This window comes from Galeopterus variegatus, unplaced genomic scaffold, assembly GCF_000696425.1.
Source record: "Galeopterus variegatus unplaced genomic scaffold, G_variegatus-3.0.2 Scaffold5251, whole genome shotgun sequence".
Lineage (NCBI taxonomy): Eukaryota > Metazoa > Chordata > Mammalia > Dermoptera > Cynocephalidae > Galeopterus > Galeopterus variegatus.
Genome location: NW_007731362.1, coordinates 48,244 through 61,043, shown reverse-complemented (window position 1 = coordinate 61,043; position 12,800 = coordinate 48,244). Strand labels below are relative to the sequence as shown.

Sequence of the window (12,800 nt, the reverse complement as noted above, 5' to 3'; positions counted from 1 at the left end):
CACACTCACACACATTCACACACACACACGCACGCACGCACACACGCACTCACACACACACACACACTCACTCTCTCACACATACACACACATGCACACACACACATTCACATACCACACACTCACACTCACACATACACTCACACAGTCACACACACACGCACACACATACACACACACATTCACATACAACACACACTCACACAGTCACACACACGCACACACATACACACACACATTCACATACAACACAGACACACACACATTCACACACACACACGCACGCACGCACTCACACACACTCTCTCACACATACACACACATGCACACACACACACATTCACATACAACACACTCACACTCACATACACTCACACAGTCACACACAGACACACACACACATTCACATACAACACACTCACACTCACACTCACACAGTCACACACAGACACACACACACATTCACATACAACACAGACACACACATTCACACACACATGCACGCACATACACTCTCTCATACCCACACATACACACATGCGCACACACATTCACATACAACACACACACTTACACATACACACTCACATTCACACGCACACACACACTCACACATACACACACGCGCACACACATACACACACATTCACATACAACACACACTCACACTCTTAAACATACACACACTCACATTCACACACACATGCACGCACACACACACTCTCACACATACACACACATTCACATACAACACACACTCACACATACACACACTCACACATTCACACACATGCACGCACACACACTCTGACACATACACTCACAGTCACACACACACGCACACACATACACACGCACACACATTCACATAGAACACACACACGCACACACATGCACGTGCACACACACACAGTCACACATACACACACGTGCACACACACATTCACATACACACTCACACTCTTACACATACACACTCACACGCACACACACATTCACATACTCGCACACTCACGTATGCACACTCACACGTGTACAAGCACACNCACACTCACACACATTCACACACACACACGCACGCACGCACACACGCACTCACACACACACTCACTCACTCTCTCACACATACACACACATGCACACACACACATTCACATACCACACACTCACACTCACACATACACTCACAGTCACACACACACACACGCACACACATACACACACACATTCACATACAACACACACTCACACAGTCACACACACACACACGCACACACATACACACACACATTCACATACAACACAGACACACACACACACGCACGCACGCACTCACACACACTCTCTCACACATACACACACATGCACACACACACACATTCACACACACACACACATTCACATACAACACACTCACACTCACATACACTCACACAGTCACACACAGACACACACACACGCACGCACGCACTCACACACACTCTCTCACACACACACACACATTCACACACACATGCACGCACGTACACTCTCTCATACCCACACATACACACATGCGCACACACATTCACATACAACACACTCACACTTACACATACACACTCACATTCACACGCGCACACACATACACACACATTCACATACAACACACACTCACACTCTTAAACATACACACTCACATTCACACACACATGCACGCACACACACACTCTCACACATACACACACATTCACATACAACACACACTCACACATACACACACTCACACATTCACACACATGCACGCACACACACACTCTCACACATACACACACTCACACATTCACACACATGCACGCACACACTCTGACACATACACTCACAGTCACACGCACACACATACACACGCACACACATTCACATAGAACACACACACACGCACACACATGCACGTGCACACACACAGTCACACATACACACACGTGCACACACACATTCACATACACACTCACACTCTTACACATACACACTCACACGCACACACACACATTCACATACTCGCACACTCACGTATGCACACTCACACGTGTACAAGCACACACTCACTGTCACATATAGACACACTCACATGCACGCACACACACACTCACAGTCACACACAATTCACACACACTCTCATCACACTCACGTATGCACACTCACACGTGTACAAGCACACACTCACTGTCACATATAGACACACTCACATGCACGCACACACACACTCACAGTCACACACACTCTCACCACACACACATTCACATACTCGCACACTCACGTATGCACACTCACACGTGTACAAGCACACACTCACTGTCACATATAGACACACTCACATGCACGCACACACACACTCACAGTCACACACAATTCACACACACTCTCATGCACACTCAGGAGCCTGGCCTCACCTGCTGCATGGGGTCCTCCCGTGCACTGATTCTCATGGGAGGCTGACTGCCACAGGGCATCTTACAGTCAAGCCAGACTGAGCTCGCACCCAACAGGTGTGCTGAGGCCTCAGCAGAGGGTGAAGACCAACCTGCACCCCACGCACGGCCTGCAGGACCTGCCGCCAACCCAAGAGGGGAACACACAGGGGATAAGGCCTAGACACACCCAGGCTGGCTTGGGCTGCCGCGCCTTCCCAAGTGTGAGGGCCGTGACACAGAAGAGCCAGCCCCTGAGGATGCCAGCACCAGAGCCAGCATTGACATCTTGCTTGGGACCTGCCGGGAGGCACACACCTGGGGATCCTCCAGGAGAAAGGAAGTACTTTTCCCACTTAGGAACCGATGTGGTGCTAAGGCCAGTGGCTGCTGTCCTGTGTGCCCTGTTCCCAGAGGAGCCAGTCTACAGCCTTGTTTATGCAAAGCAGCATCTCCAAACGGGGACAGGGTGGCAGAGGAGGAAGAGTGTCCAGACCTCCTTTTTGAGCATCCGGAAGCTCTCTCCGTGGCTGTGCTGAGGGTCCTGGCACCCTCTTCCCCGAGGTGTGAGGCCCAAATGGCAGTGGGCACCCTCCCACACAACCCTAAGGAGCCTCCAGGAACAGCAGAGAAGGCAAGTGCTGAACAGAAACACCAGGCCCATGAGGGCTCGCCCACCGCTCCCTACAGCAGCCCACCTGCCACCAACCTGCAGAGCACGGCGAAGGGCATGGGAGGGAAGCTGAGTCACGGCAATTCCGGGATCAAGAAACCAAGTCACACTGACAGAATAACTAACTGGCCAGACATTGAGACATTGAGACACCTAAACTACTAAGCGTGGAACCTCCCACAGCCGTCTGAGGGACAACCGCCGTGTCCACTCATGTTCGCTGTGCCCATTTCTTTATCCCTTATGCCTCCCCCGCAGGCCTCTCCCATTCCTGCCTGAGTCCCCCAAGGGGCCGAACCTCTTCTAGCTGCTTCTTCCCCAAAGGCCAGCACCCTTTGCTTGGCTTAGAGACAGGTTCTCTACAAGTGCCATCTCTCTGATGACCTCCAGGCAGGAACATGGCTGCGACAAGGGTGCACAGGCGTGCACTGCACGCACACACGCACACATGCTCAGCAGTGCATACACACTCATCAGCACAGATGTGCCACGACTGTGCCTAGTGCCATGGCCATGGTGCCTGCAGAAAGGGAGGGGGCCCCTACACAGCCAGGGGCCTGCTCATCTGCACAGGAGACAGGAGGCGGGAAGGCAAGCCAGGCTCAGTCTGACCCGGAGAGCAAGGGAGCGTCTCTGCTCTCTCGTGGTCCGCCCTGTGGCCAGGCCAGGGCCAGGCTCTCCTGCCTCCCTCCCCAGGAGCTGACCTTCCCCTGCCCACTGCAGCCTTTAGCCCTGGCTGGGCACTGCCCAACCTCTAAGATTGCTAACTCCTCCAAACATGCTTCTTCCACATGCCTGAGGCTCACCTGTCCACAGGAGCCTGGCCCCCCCACCTTTTCTCATCACAGAAGCTCCCCAACCTCCGTCCCAACACCAAACACTTGCACAGACATTTTTGGAAGCTGCATCAAGTCTCTAGAATCAAGCCTAGAATCTCTTGGCTCACAAAAAAACATTTCTGAAAAGCTGTGTGTAAAATCAACATATTGACTTCTCACCCTGACTGACTCACAGGTTTTGCCTGGGGAGGGGCCTGGAACCACCCCGAGGCCCCGGGAGTAAATTCCAGGGCTGAGCCAATCCCACCCACAACGTGAGGGCTGTGCCTGGCCGTGCCCTGCCATGCTCACACTGGGAGAAAGCTGCGGTGCAGCTCTGCTCCACGGCTCCTGCAGGACAGGGGAGCCCCGTCCTCTCCTCACGGTTCTGGGGGAGGGGCCCCCAAGGAGGCCTCCGGAAGGGGGGCCCTGGTGAAGGCCCTGCCGCAGCCCATGGCCACCCCACCACCCACTCCCAAGAGCCTTACGCAGCAATGGAGATGTTTGCAGCAGACATGGGGCTGACTTCAGCCACCTCCTTGGCCTTCTGCAGAGCGAGCTTCTGATTGGCTGCTTCCTCCATCTCCTCTTCATCCTGTTTGAACAACAGAAGCGTCCAGCTCCCCTCAGAGTATGGTGGCCCCTCTGACACTGTCAGCTCTTCCTGCTGGGGGCCGTGACCCTCCCACCCTCTGTTCCATGGGTCCGGCAGCCTGCCCCTGCATGAGCATGGCCCACCCTGGGCCCAGCTGAGCACCCCGTCCACACGAGCTCTCTCTGGCGCTCTTCAGGACCTCCCCTTTCTATGTCTACAGCTCAAAGGTGACAGTCCCCAAGGCTCCTGCCTCGGAACCCCTCACTGGTGCCACGTCCCAGGGTGCTCACAAGCTGATGACTCCACAACTATGCTACACCCCGTCCCAAGCGCCAGCCACTGCCTGGACACTTCTGCTTGTTTGTACCATGGCACCTCAGACTTACCCATCACAGTGCAAATCTGTCCCTGCTTCCGTCCCATCTTCCAGGAGCACCTGTCACACTTGAACAAAGCCAGCCTCTCTGCAAAGCCATGAGCAAGGGCAAGGGGCAGAGCCCTGCACCCTGTGGCTGGGTCCTGGCCCAGCACTGCCTTCAAGAGCTATCACCAGGAGTATGTGCAGGGGGACCATGCACCATATTTGAGCATTTCTACCTGGACCCATCAGATCAGGTCTGTCCACCTGTCCCCAGCTGTGACTGTGAGAAGCCCCTGCCTGTCTCCCCCACACCTGGATGGCCCCTGGAAGTGCCTGGTCCTGTGCTCCACATGGCTGTCTGCCACCGGGCCAGACATGAGCACATGTGAGCAGACGTGGGTGCAGACACCCTGCCCTGCCTCTGCCCAGCCCTGACCCCCAGTCACTAAGCAAAACCAACATTCTGTGCTCCTGGGTTCCAGATAAATAGCTCCAGGTCAAGTCCACAAGCCCCAGATGAGAGGCTAAGACCCCACATCATCCATCCGACTACTGGGGTCACCACTGTTTCCTCAAAAACCCCAAGCCCAGGCCCACCTGGTTCCCTTGCAAGCTGATGCTCCCAACATTGTCCAAAATGTCCTTGAGTCTGCTTTTAGGGGCACGATAATGGCAAAAACTAAATCCCCTGTTAGCTGCCTGCAAATTCCTCACCCTAGAGAAGAGGCCTTTAAGCTTCAGGCCCAGAGAGGAGGCAAAGCTGGATCTACCACAAAACACCCACACCCAGGCCCTTCCTCAGAGCACTGGGTCCACCCTGGTTTACAGCCCTCTGCGGCGGGGATGTGGCTGATCTCTCCAGGGAGTGCTCTAAAGCCCCCCAAAAGTCTACAAACAGGTTCGACGTGAATGTGTTCCCACTTCAGAAAGTAAACAATGCTGGGACACATCCGTGGGGGCACGAAGGAGGACAGAGTCCAGTCCTCCCCCCTGGGGCTCTGGCCAGCATGCCCCATAGCCACACAGACAGGCCTCCAGTGGCCCTAGTTCCTAAGGCAAGGGAATTCCTAAATTAGGGCAGCTACACCAGAGGGGCAAGCACTGAGGGTGTGTGCACACAGACACAGGTCCCCGAGGACACCCTTTTCCTGTTGTACCCTCACTCACAGCAGAACCTGAAAAGACAGTGGGGACTTCAGAGCTCACGTTCACCCCTGCCCCGGGACAGCTGGCGCTCAGGTCACCAACACTACTGGGCACCTCAAGTTCATACAGTCCCAGAAATCGTGACACCAGGAATGGCTCTGTGTACACATGGATCCCCCAGCCCGGCCGCGGCCTCAGGCTGTTCTCCGACCACTCCTGGATGCCAAGACTCAGTCCATGCCCAGGCTGAGGACAGAGCCAGGGAGGAGCCTAGACCCACCGGGACAGCCACGGCCCAGGCCTGGGCATGGGAGGAGGGAGGCTGAGCAGAAGCCGAGGAGGCTCAGGCTGTGGCAGGCCACTGCACGGGCCACACCCTCCTGCCCAGAGCTGGTGGGGGGTGGGGCAGGGACACCGGCACAGCTCACACTCTGTTAGAAGCACCGTGACAACCCTGCTCAGAGCAGGTGTGTGCCGACACACAGAGCATGCACATGGGACACTGACAACATGGTACACGCCGAGCCAGACGGCAGCGCCTCCCACACCAGGTGCTGGGGCTCGAGTCAGAAGGCAAGGCTGACGCTGAGACAGCAGGTGGCCTGGCCGCACCGTGTCCGGGGCTGTGGGGGTGAGGGTGACCAGGGACGGGGCTGTGTCATCCAGGGGGAAACCACAGAGGGAGACGTGTGTCATCATGTCCCCCACTGGGCTCAGGGATGAGACGAGTATTGAGTGGCACCTGCTGGGTGCTGCCTGGAGAGGAAGCGGCCCTGCTGTGGCACAGACTCGCTGAGACAGGGCCACCAGCTGTGTCTCAGGCACCAGCCGGGCCCAGCATCTGAGGGCAGCACTGTAGTGTCCCCCACAGCCCTTCAGAGTCTTCAGAGCAGGACATGCACCTGAGGGTCACCTCCCCCGCATCACAACCTGCACTGAGCGATGCATCCCGTGCCCCTCGCTCCTGCGGCCGCAGCTCTCCAGGCTGCGCCTCCTGCTCCCACACCCCACCCTGCCCGTCCAGGCCATGCTGCCCAGGCCTGCCCACGTGTCCTGCTCCCTCAGCTCCATCCCCCACACACCTGAGAGCAGCCCAACCTCCGCCTGCCCACTCCCCTGGGCAGTGGTCACACGGGGCCCTAACCCAGGACCTGGCCCTCCTCGTGATTCCATGACCTCATCCAGAGCCACATGGACAGACCCCAGCCCCTCCCTGCACCCAGGCTGCAGGCGGTGTCCCCACATACCTTGGTCAGCTCCTGGGCATTGGCGAGGTTGTCCACGGCGATGGCCAGGAAGACATTCAGCAGGGTGTCTGGTTGGCTCCAGCTAAGGAACGAAACCCTTGTGCCCCCACACTACGCCACACCATCACCTCCCCAGATCCTGACCAGCCCCCAGTCTCCTTCCCTGGGTACCGCGCAGGTCCCTGTCATCCCCAGATGCCCCCCAGACCAGCCTCCAGGGCCCTCTCTCGCCCTGGCCCCTGCTCACTGCCACCTCCCCCCTCAGTCCTCCTCCACTCAGTCTCATGTCACCAACCTCCCCAGACGCCCACGTGACCCACTCCCACAGCCCAGCTGCTCGGGGCAGACTTTCTGGGCCCAAAGCTCAGAGGCCGTTGGATCCACTCCCTCCGCCTCCTAGAGAGGCACAGTCCCCTGCTTCTGTCCCCACCACGCCCCAACACACACCTCCAGCCCTCCCAGGCTCTGGATGGGGCCCACCACCTTCTGTGTCCTGTGAGCAGAGGCCACCTGAGACAGGCCGTACACACACAACCCAGCCGTGACCGGCACACTCCAGGCCCCAGGTCAGAGGCAAGGCTCACAGACACCTGCCCGGGGCTGTCCTGCCCCTTCCTTTCCCACAGGGAGTTCTGGGCTCCTCTCCGATGACGTGCTCCCTGTCTGGAGCCACAGGAACTGCGTGCAAGCCGAGAGCACGGCAGGCAGCAGAGCTGCGCACCCAGCAGCCCCACACCCTCTACCAGTGAGGAAACCGAGGCCACAGAGGGTGAGTCACCATCGGGTCCCGGTGCAGTGCAGGCTCTGTCACTGACCCGAGTCACTGAGCTCTTCCTTGCAAGAGGACCTCTCCTAGGCTGGAAGCCACCTTTCCGTCAGTTCCACCCACCGCCAAGCAGCACATCTCCAGAACTGCGCCTGCCACACGGCCACCCTCCGGGCGTGACTCAGCGCTGTTCCTGCCAGACCCGGCCACCCAGGGTGGCCCTCCGAAGTTATCTCTTCACTCTGGCCTTCCCGACCCCGGCACGGTGGACATCCCGGGCTGCAGAACCCTGGCCTCTGTCCACTCGATGCCAGCAGCCCCTCTGCTCAGTCCTGACACCCAAAAATGTCTCAGGCACTGCCAAATGTCCTCCGGGGGCAGAGTCGCCCTTGTTGGAACCCTGTGCTCCAGGCAATTGAGCCCCTTTCAGGCAGGCCTGGGGACTCATCCTGCCCAGGCTACAGCTGCAGTCCCCGTGGCTTGGCCTCTGCCAGGCCCAAGTAGCAGCTGGCTCTGTATGAGTCCAACAGGGAGGACCCTGGTAGGTCAGGCCCCTCTCTGCAGGACAGGTGCCCCTCCGTGGGATTAAGAGGAGCCTGTAACCAGGGCACTGCCTCATAGGCAAGTCTGCTCAGGGTCCCAGCAGAGCCCACAGGACAGGATCCTGAAGCCAGACTGACCCCAAGCAGGACACCTCCAGGCACTAACCACAGCCATGAATACCCTTGGAGGCCTTTGCATGCCCAGAGAGCAGGACTAAGGGCCATGCCCCTTGGAATCCAGCCAGAGGGACACACGGGCACAGCCGGAGTGGCACTGGACGGCAAGGGGGACGCCTGAAGGCTGAAACAAGCATCAGTGCTGTCCCAGGCGCGGCATGCCTTCTGGACACCAGCCGTCCAGTCTGTGGCCAACACTGCAGCCTCTGTCCCTCTCTGACAGCCATGGCTGCACTTCCTTATTTCCTGCCATGTCAACCCCAGGCCCACCCACCTCCAAAGCAAATGTTGCCCCCCAAACCCCTGACTCCCCCTTCCTAGGCCTCACACTCAGTTTCCTGGGAAGTTTAGATCCTCCCACCTGGGATCCAGGACCTGAGCTGCAACCTGAAGGACCCCTCCATGGCTGCACATGGGGCTGAGACCTGGCGAGTCCCTGCTGGGGCCAGCCCAGGAGAGACAGTGTGAGGGAAGAGGAAAGAGGGAGACCAAAGCCAAGGGAGACAACGCCTGAGGTACGGAAGGTCCTCGATGGACGGAGACATGAGGATGGACAGCGTGAAGTGGCCGCTACGAGAAACTGGGCCACGTGAGAGAAGGTGGGGCGGGCAGGTCGCCTGTGGGACAACAGCTCAGCCCTTGCTCCTGGGCTCTGCGGGACGTTCCTCACAGCGGTTCTCAGTGACATGTCCAGACCAGCAGCGTCAGCCCCTCCTGGAGCCCGTTAGATGCGCACGCTCAGGCCTCCCACAGGCTGGGCCAGGGCGGGATTCAGGCTCTAACAGCCCTCCAGGGCCTCTGATGCCCGGGTGAGTCTGAGAACCAGATACGCCCACATTCCCACCGCGCTTCTCATGGCCCTCGCCCTCCCTGCACCGTGAGCCCTTCTGGATTTCCCTTGGCCCCAACCCTTTCCCGTTACGGCCCCTGCCCGAGGCTGAGCTCGTCACTGCTGCCGCGCTCCCCCCAGCCCCACCTCTGAAACGAGGTCCCAAAGTAAAGCCCACCTGTCATCCCCACAGAAGGCCTTTGATAATTTCTCTGCAAAGGCTACATTTTCAGGAAAAAAGATTTAGTATTTTTTAAAGCCCAGCGCCAAAACTTAATTACTGAATTAACTCAAAGTGAAAAAGAAAACTTGCTGCACCCATGTGGACGTCCCCATCTTCCTGTGAAATCCCAAGACCGCCGCCCAGAGCCCTTCCTGAGCCCACTGCTGGCCACACCCCCCCCATCCCACCTCTGGACCCCCCACATGCAGCTCATGTCACCCTGAGCCCCTGCAGCCTCCAGACCCTCGTGCTCGGGCCACTCGAGAACTTCCACCATCTGGACTTAACTCTGAGAAGGTGCCTCTCATGCTCGTGGCTGAAACGCCCAGCGCTCCTGGGGGAGGCCAAGAGGTGGCCACCGGGAGAGAGTGCCAGGCACTCACCCCTGCACCCAGCCCCACAGAAGGATACAGTTTCCAAACAGTGTCAGGACAATGAAGTAGAAGGACGAAAACATGCCTTTGCTGACGCCCCCTTGGGATTCGATGCCGTGATACATGACTGCATTCCAGTCCTCTCCGGTCAGGATCTGCGGGGACAGCAGCGCTGCAGCTGTAGCCTTCCCTCCGTGGTGCACGCCACGGCCCGGGCCACGCATGCATTCCACGGGTGGCGGCCCAGGGGCCTCCAGAAACCTTCCAGAAGGACATGGCTGCCGAGCTGGGGCAGCCTTAAGTGAAGAATATGCTTAGGTTTCCTGCCACGGGTGGAAAGGGAGCTCTGAGCAGAAGGTGAGCAGTGCCGGGGGAGACGGCCAGCTTGGCAGGGGCAGGTGCAGCGAGGCTGGGGAGGACACAGCGCTGGGGTGCCAGCTGCCCCAGGCCACACGGCAGCAGCTGGGCCTCTGACCCTCCAGGCTCCTGTCACCCTCACACCTGGCTGAATGAAAGCCCTGCCCGTCAGGAAGCCCACGTCTCCCTTTTCCACTTTTATTTTTGGAGAAGTACAAGAGGCTAAAATAAAAGACACTCACGTATGCACCACCCAAAATGGAAACGGTTAACATTTTGTCCCATTTGCATGGGTCGCACTGCTCGTGACCAACCGAGTCTCTACCGTTCCACACACACGTGTCCACAGACAACGCAGCACGTGTGCTGAGCACGCACAGGGTGGTGACAGGCCATGCCTGTCATTCTTCAGCTGACGTTTCCATTCAGTCTTGCATCTCTGAAGTTCATCCACGTTGGCTCATGGAACATCTACTTATCCACGCAAACCCCTGCATAGCTTCCTTCCATTTATTTATCTGTTTTCCTCCTGATAGGCACTTTCAGAGGCTGCCAGGGTTTTGCTCTCTCCCACGTCTCTTTGTGCACACGTGAGTCTGTCTAGAGCTGAGACTGCTGGACAGTAGGCCAGGCACATCTTCAATGTTGTCACGTTTCCAGAGTGGCATCCCAAATCATACCTGCGCCACCAGCACACGGGTGTCCCCACGTCCCCACACCACACTTGGTGTTGTCCCACGCTTTGATGGCTCAGCCGGGCAGGGGTGGAGGGCAGGAGGGTGAGGCTGAGCGTTTTCTCTCCTGGCCGGGGGCCCTTCCGTCTGCCTGTGCCCTGCTCCCAACAACCTGGTCCCTATTTCCGATGCCTCCTCCTCGTCTCACTGACTCGTGAGACTTCCTCATGTAATTCCTGTACGTACGAGTCCTCTATCTGTAATATCCACTGGAAATACCTTCTTTTAGTCCATTTGCTTTTAACTTACTTTTGTATTATAAGGAAGTTTAATGTAGTCAGATTTATCAGTCTTTTCCTCTGTGGTTTCTACTTTTTGCACCTTGTTTAAGAAATTTCTCTCTTGGGCCGAGCCCGTGGCGCACTCGGGAGAGTGCGGCGCTGGGAGCGCGGCAACGCTCCCGCTGCGGGTTCAGATCCTATATAGGGATGACCGGTGCGCTCACTGGCTGAGCGCGGTGCAGCTGGTCACGAAAAAGACAAAAAAAAAAGAAAGAAAAGAAAGAAATTTCTCTCCATCCCAAGGACATAAAGATATCTTCTTATATTTTCTTTGAACTGTTTTTAAGTTGGATTTTTCACATTTAGATTTCTAATCCTACCGGAGTTCTGTGCATGCATGGAAACAACAATCTAATTTATTTCCATATGGAAAGCCAACTTTCCCAGACCTGTTTTTTTTTTTTTCCTTTTTGTCTTTTTAACTGACCGGTAACAGGATCGCAACCCTCAGTGTCGCGCCTGTACCGGGACCGGCAACGGGATCAGAACCCTTGGTGTTGCGCCCACACCGCGCTCAGCCAGTGAGCAGGAACTGGTCTCCACATGGGATCCGAACCCTCGGCGGGAGCGCCACCGCACTCCCAAGCAGCGCACTCTCCAGTGCGCCACCGGCCCGGCCCAGACCTGTTTTCTGAATAATCTGTCTTTCCCCCATTAATTTATAATGCCATCTTTCTCATATAGCCGATTTCATATATTTGCTTGGGCATGTTTCTGGGCTCTCTGGTCTGTTCTTACTGAAGCTTTATAAAAAGTCTTGCTATTTGGTGGGGCAAGTCTCTCTTTCCTGAATTGTCCTGGCAATTTTTAGATACTGACTCTTCCACGTAATCAATATGCTGAATCTCAAAAGCTGGCCTGTTGGAATTTAGATCAGGATTGCATTTAATTCATAAATTAAATTTGGGAGAACAGATACCTTTACCATTTTCAGGTTTCCCATTTATGAATATATCTCTCCGTGTACTCAGCTCCTTAGTAAACATTTTGTCATTCCTCCCACAGAGGTCTTGCCTACCATTAGATGCATTTCTGGGTACCTGACAGCTTTTGTTACTACCGTGAATGAGACCCTCCCTTTTAAATAAACTTTCTAGTTGAACAATGTTGTTAGATGGAAAAGCTGTGTTTTGTACACTGATCATACGTCCAGCAACACTAGTGAATTTTATTATTTCTAATAGAGTCTCTTGGATTTTCTGTGTAAGTCATCACATCATTTGCAAATAA

The 12,800-nt window shown here is 56.2% G+C and overlaps 1 protein-coding gene across 1 annotated transcript in view; it reads right to left on the bottom strand.

Moving 5' to 3' along the window:
• Positions 1-12,800, bottom strand: part of LOC103604576 — a 45,230-nt gene that overhangs the window by 7,000 nt on the left and 25,430 nt on the right. The window contains exons 12-14 of the mRNA XM_008589149.1: positions 10,236-10,459; positions 7,288-7,355; positions 4,427-4,533 (exon numbers count right to left, since the gene is read on the bottom strand). Of these exons, the coding sequence (XP_008587371.1) occupies positions 4,427-4,533; positions 7,288-7,355; positions 10,236-10,459 (399 nt within the window). The remainder of the gene's footprint in view (positions 1-4,426; positions 4,534-7,287; positions 7,356-10,235; positions 10,460-12,800) is intronic.